Source organism: Penicillium brevicompactum (assembly GCF_028827555.1).
Source record: "Penicillium brevicompactum strain IBT 35665 chromosome Unknown utg000002l_segment0_segment0, whole genome shotgun sequence".
Classification (NCBI taxonomy): Eukaryota; Fungi; Ascomycota; class Eurotiomycetes; order Eurotiales; family Aspergillaceae; genus Penicillium; species Penicillium brevicompactum.
Genome location: NW_026623205.1, coordinates 1,364,261 through 1,370,908, shown reverse-complemented (window position 1 = coordinate 1,370,908; position 6,648 = coordinate 1,364,261). Strand labels below are relative to the sequence as shown.

The following is a 6,648-nucleotide window of genomic DNA, read 5'->3' as shown; positions in this document are numbered from 1 at the left end:
ATGGAGTCCTCCGATCGTGTCCCTCGAAATCTTGATCATGGGCCTCGCAGTTATACTGACCAAGTCCTGGAAATGTTGAAAGACAAAGCTACAGCGGGAGATAAATTTTGTCCTCCAGATGCGAATGAATGCCACGGACGACGTGGCAGGAAGGTTTCATTCAAGCGTGGTCGGGAATCGGAGTCAGTCGACGGTCTGCCCTCAGGGCTGCGCCGACATGCGAAATATGCAGCGGAGCAGTAAGCAAACACCTCCAATATTGCTAGCCATCATTGTCGCTGTCTAACGGATAATTTGCAGGCCTGCCGACCGAGTGAAGTAAGTGCACCTTTGATGTCTGGTGGCAAGAGAAAGAAGGGCTGACAGAAGGGTACAGACCTGAGAGCAAGACCCCCAAACGCTTACTCAAGCGAAATTCTGCCGTCGACGTGGAAGTCCTCAAAGAGGAGATGGAGGATGTTAAGAAGACGCTTGCATCTCTTCAATCGCTCTTGACTGAACGATACAAGAAAAAGCGGGTTTCTTTTGCAGAGGATCTTCACTGAGCAACTCAAGCGTGTCGAGAAGTCCGATGCAATTCCTACAGTATTCTGGTACGGATCTGGAAATAAATTGTGAGTTTTTCGAGTGGAATTGGTATCCAAATGTATTGGAGAAGTGTCAATCTGATTTGATAAGACAGCTGTATGACCTGCTTCCGCTGTTCAAGTCCTTGCCGACCAATTTTAGTAATTACCCGTTCCCTAGTCCACTGAAACCTCACGCGTCAGTGGTCAATCAATTTGAGATGTCATCGTTCTCGTGATGGAGTATATCAATCCTTGTGGTCCGCGAATAGCCAGCTCAATTGAGTTTCGACGACTGTGGATGGACCAGAAAAGGCCACTCTTCGTCTCAGTACTCCGAAGTCCTTTTTTGGGATTCTATGACCAGCGAAGTGGTTCAAAAAGCCCAGGGTAGGAAAAAGCACGCGATAGAACACCGGAATGGGTTGTGAGTCTTGGGGAGTCATAGATCCTGACACAGTTCAGATTAAATTGCCTATTGATTCTCATGTGACCTGCCGGACGATCATGATCCACCCAGGTTGTGGTCCCTACCACTAACCACACTCAGGGGCCTGGAACTTTCTCTGCATTGTAGTCTGCTCTTGGCAGAGGGCTAGTCTAATAGTCAAAGGACTATACGTCTAAATTAATTTTACCGTATCTGAAGATGGTTCGACGCATGGTTTTGTTTCTTATTCTTCAATTTGCCATGAGATGGCGATGGTGTTACTGAAGATAATATCATGCACTATCCATCTGCGTGGTGGTTACATGAAAGCGACTAGACAGTTCCGTCACAGTAATCTCAGGATAATCACAAACCAAAACTTCTAGATGCTTCACAACACTGGTTCCCACTTGCGGGTTGGAACATGTGCCTTTTGAATTAAAAGTGGATAGTGAATCGATACGAAGAACCCTGGCAGGGCATTGTGACCCAAACCCCGCAGCAAGCCGTCCTAGTCGACTTTATATCCACGGGTTGCCTTGGAGCCGGACATTAAGATGCTAGCCTTCGGCTCGGCAGGGGATTTAAAGTATTCCAGCAAGATCCGGACTTGTTTTAGCAGTGATGGGACTTAAGTGACTCGAACACAAGCCTAGTTTTCAGGACAACGGAGTGAGTCATTTCGGCTACCATGGCCCATGGGATAGTTCCACGTCGAGCATCTCCCGCCTCGCAAGATTGCAATGCTACCACCTCACTCCCATGGACTCTGGACACAAGAAACACCAGTAGCACCAATCAAACACCGCGCGTGGCTTTAGACAGACGCAGGTACGGCTCCGTGATGCAGATCCCAGGGACGACCCACGGAATAGTAGATTACGGAGGTTCTATTTGTAGCCCGCAGAAGAAATGGGAAGGACATGCAAGGGTCCAGGCACGATCCACAACCTAGTCTTGACGGACCGTCGGAGTACAGCTGGAACAGGTCTTTGTTGCTTGGGAAGTCATTTGGGGCATATGAGGTATTTGGAATTTGGAATATCACAGACTTTCTGCAGCGAGGTCCGATCCATGGTTCAGTTGCCCTCGCAAGAGAGAGGAATGATTGACCCTCCGTCAAGTGGGAAGCTGCTGCTTTCTCTATCTGGCCTATAGAGCGTTCTAGAAGCTATGTCTTCTGCCCTGCGCCTTCCTCGCAAAAAGTGTAATATAATCTCTTTGAGCCTGACCCATCCTCTCCATCTGCCAAATTCGACCGCTCATTTGATAACTCTAGCAGATGGCTTGAAGAAAATATACTAACTACGTACAAGCCACATGAGCTTACGTAAAATGTCTCCGGTTTTTGCACTAGAAAAGAGACATCGATTGGCTTCCAGACAAGGGTCTGCATTGTGGGCCGGCCCTCCTGTAGCCCCTACACCTTATTTCAAGCATCTTGATCATGACGCTAATTCAGACGATCTTTCTAAGAAAGTGTAGGTATTTTGCAATATCATATATAAGATCCGACCAGGATGTTGGTGATTCTGCCCTAGTTTTCCTTTTTTCTTAAGGGCTCAGGGCTTAATTACAAGCAACCTAAAAGCAGGAGCAGAGGCTTGTAGATAAACTTTCCTCGAGGATCGTTCATGACAGCTGCGTTCTCTCACCGAGCGACGGTTCCCATGCTTCATCAAAATCTTATTTCGGGGTTCTGCGATTGATCGACGATCCTAGCCAAAGGTCTACGGTCTGAGGGATAACTATAGTCATACTATGACCTTAGACTCTCTCGGCTATTGTTGTGAAACCAAGGAATGATGCTTGGATATATTTGACCTATCTGAATTCATAAATATAACACTCATTTATTAAGACGGTTAGGATCGTTGCTCGGAGATCACGATGTAGCGCGCATGCCATCAAACCGCTGGTAGCATGAACGTTCTGCTCAGCGGTATCTCGGCTTTCTCGCCACACAGACAAGATGCACACAGTCCCAAATCTGCGATAACGATCATATTTCTTTATGTCGCGGATGGCTAAGTAGTGGCCTCGCGCCGCCTGATATGATCAATCAGTTTGTAACCAATAGTGGATGAAGGTCAACTCATACCTGGTCTCGAGCCCTTCTCCTCGGTTGACTCAATGCTATCGGTATGGATAGGGTCGGCGGTTAGAATTGTGTGAAACCATATTGCAGTGTTACTTTGGCCAGGACCTTTCTTTGGAAGCGTTTCCAATGGAGCTTTTCCGCCCACCGATCGACGAGCGCGTCCTGCCTGGCTTCTATTCTCTGAATGCTTAGGAAGTCTGGCACCAGTACCGCGTTGCTTGCGCAAAATATGGTATTTTTTCCCTCGCAGAGACTCAACGCTTCGGCGCACCTGATGTTGTTCATAATATGCGTCGGAGCGGGCTTTCCACGGCAACGCCCGGTGTGCATCAAGCCAGGAAAGAATGTTTTCCTCCTCCCTTTCCGACCAGACAATTTCGCTGCGAGGGGACATAGTGCTCGCATGAACTAGCAGTAGTCAGAGAGACCTTTTGTGGCAATGGCACGGTTTGAATTTCATGCGGATGGGAAAGGTGAGCTTAAACCCCCTTCAGGTCCCAGTGAAAAGCTAAGATAGTACCGTTGGTTGGTTCATCAGAACTTTCAAAAGCGCAACAAGATGACCCATGGACCCTTTTGGCGTGTCAATTCAGCGAGTCTGAGCTGTTACCTATCGACGCCGTACTTCAGACTCTCTCGGAGCCCCAGCGTTCGAACATATCCCTATCTACAGTAGCGAGCAAACTTCAATTTTGTGCTTCTAAAGCTTGCTCTTGGATGTAGCTACTGTGCGTTGAAGTGAAAACAGCAGCGAATTCTCAGACCGAGCCCCACTGGGTATTGAATAATGTAACGTTTGACAGAATTTGGCGGCAAATACGCAAAGTTGCCCCACCTAAAAAAGAATGGCTTTTACGACTCATTGGCCAGAATGTATTCCAAAATAAGCGACAAGTGTGGGATACATATGCAGATGGCAGACAATGTGCCTTGCAAAACCCAATTGCAACCTCCGATCTGATGATCCAGCTCTCTTTAAAACGCCTGAACGACTCCTCTGTTGACATTTGGCCAGATCTTGAGACGTTTGTAATTCCAGCCTGACTCGGGTGCAATCATGGCTGGAATTCGAAAACTTCCGTACACTGATCACAGACAAAGCTTTCGGAGCCGATTACAGCGCGCTCTGTCCCTGCCACCCTCCGAGTCTGAGGTCATCCGGAGTCCGTCAAGATCTGCGACGGGTGATACTACAGAGGACGAAGCCTCTGTTCAAGAAAATGCCAACTTTGGCAACGAACCCATCGGTAGCTTGGCGGATTATGACCAGGAATCTCCACCACACAGGTGTAGGAGCCCGAGATCCGAGAACGAACTGGAACTACCCCGACAGGATGATCTTTCTGGAGACTGCAGTATGATCGCCTTCCAATGTGTGGCTGAGCGGGTGTCACAACTATCTGAAATGACGCTTTGCGATACGTTTGCTAACAACAAGTCTAGATATCCGAACGAAGTTAGTCGTGCGACCGAGCGGGGGGACCGAGCGAAAAAGAGCAAAGGCTGACTTTTTCTAGGTCCATGCAAAAGTCACTAAATAACCAGAACAGCTGGATTGCAACTATTCGCAGTGATCTGGAGGACATCCGCAGTCGTTTGGCGGTTGTGGAGGCAACTATGGAGATGGTGGCCAAAGAGGGGAAGACCGATACTACAGAGGGTAATGCAACTAGGCGAACGCTTCGGTCACAGCAGTGATCTGGATCAAGATTTGATGAGGTGGGAGTTTAGATTCTAAAGCCTGATGTCGGCCCTTGGCGATTGAGGTGCCATCATGCAATTTTAGTTTCAGACCAATCCTATCTCACCGGAGCAGACTCTGACTTGAAGCTGTATATAACCGTAAGCCTGCGGAACTTTAGACAAAACGTCGCTATAATTCGGTATAGCGAAATGAATTCTCTGGCCTCGCTGGTGATAGTCTGATGACCGTATAATGATACGATAAGACAGGCTATCAAGGTTTTCGTGGGTTTAAGCACTTGACGATCATTTTAGCCACTCCCTGGCCCACTTGGATCCATCCTCAAGTCCCAGCGGTGGATCAATTGAGATGCATTGATTGGCCGTCACACAGTACTTGTGGTAAGTTATTCCAAATCTTATGACCCGCGGATAGCCCGCTCAATAGAGTTTCGACTACTGTAGGTGGAACAGAGATGGACCATCCAGCAACGTAGCCTGCCATTTTGGACTCGATTACCTGTGAATTAACTTAAGAATCCTCGGACCAATGATGCACGCAAGAGAACTGAATTCTTCTTCATGAATCTCGCAGGGCCGAAAAATTCGACAGACCTCGGATTGCGTTACCTATTTGATAGAGACCATGGTTAAGTCACACTCAATTGCTTGCCGGACGATCATGACCCACACGAGCTGTGGGCCCTCCACGAACCATATTTAGCGGCCACGGAATATTCCCCGCGGCTGTTTTTGGGCGGAGCGAAAGTCTAATCAAAAGACCAATCGACGCTTATCTCTATCTTTTACTATTTCATGAGACCGTGATGGTACCGGTGGGTTTGTTATAAGCTACCTCTATGCGTAGTGATCATACAGAATCGGCTATTCAATTCGCCACAACAAGCAGAACGGCCCAAAGCCCCAAGCATACTGGTTGGTTGATTCTGGCGCTTGCTGGGTATCAAGAAGATAATCACTCGATGCGGAGAACCCGGGAAGGGCATCGTGACCCAAAGACACCAGCGGACTGTTCTGGTCGGACCAAGTTCCGTGGATCACTCCAGAGCCCGGCAAGTAGGATGCCACTCTATGGTTGTGAAGGGATTCGATCGTGTTCCAGAACCGAGTGGTTGCCGATGTCAGCTCGCCGTGCGCCTGGTGCAGGACAGGTTGAATATCGTGCCATGAAATCTGGTCCTGCATAGTGGCGTTCACTGACTCCTGCTGCTGCTGAATCTGGCAGAGCTCTCTTTCAAGCCTCTGTTTTTCAACCAAGGCTTTGTCTTTTGTTGTGATTGCTTGCTGTAATTTCGAAATCTCTTGGGCCTTTTCATCATGCAGACGCTGGATGGACTGAGAATGATGGGCTCTTTCATCGGCTATCGCCCCAAGAGCGAGTTCAAACTCTTCTTGAATCTGATCCATCATATGCAGACATTCCCGATGGGTTGCTTCGTCCTCTTTATGCCTGGCGCTTTTCGTCACAGAATGTCCCTGGAAACGACGGTCAGCCAATAGCACACTGCGTAAAGAAGATCGCATGATGACCTAGAGTACGAATAGATACGACTAAGCCAGGGCAAGAGAGAGTGTGACATACCAGTTCTTTGCGTAGTTTCGCTACCGAGCTCAGAAGGCTACGGTCCGCCTTGGACGTAGAGCCCGTCGACCGAACAGAACAGGGCGAACCAGCACGCGACCTGCCAGCACGGGACTTTGCTTTGGCAGCAATGCGCTCTGCACTCCGAGAGGGCTTAGGGTCATTTGCCATATTGATTTCTTCGGTTTGAGGGTAATTGTTGATTCAAGTAAGTCACAGGCTGAAGAAGACGACTGAGTGAAGTAGGCCCCTGAGGTGCAACGGC

At 48.5% G+C, this 6,648-nt stretch overlaps 1 protein-coding gene across 1 annotated transcript; it reads left to right on the top strand.

Annotated features, from left to right (window-relative positions):
- Positions 1–545, top strand: N7506_003247 (uncharacterized protein; the record flags this gene model as incomplete). Its single annotated transcript, XM_056952542.1, has 3 exons — positions 1–239; positions 301–318; positions 377–545. The coding sequence occupies 3 exons, from the start codon at positions 1–3 to the stop codon at positions 543–545; spliced, it is 426 nt and encodes a 141-aa protein (XP_056814234.1).
- Between the last annotated feature and the right edge of the window lie 6,103 nt (positions 546–6,648).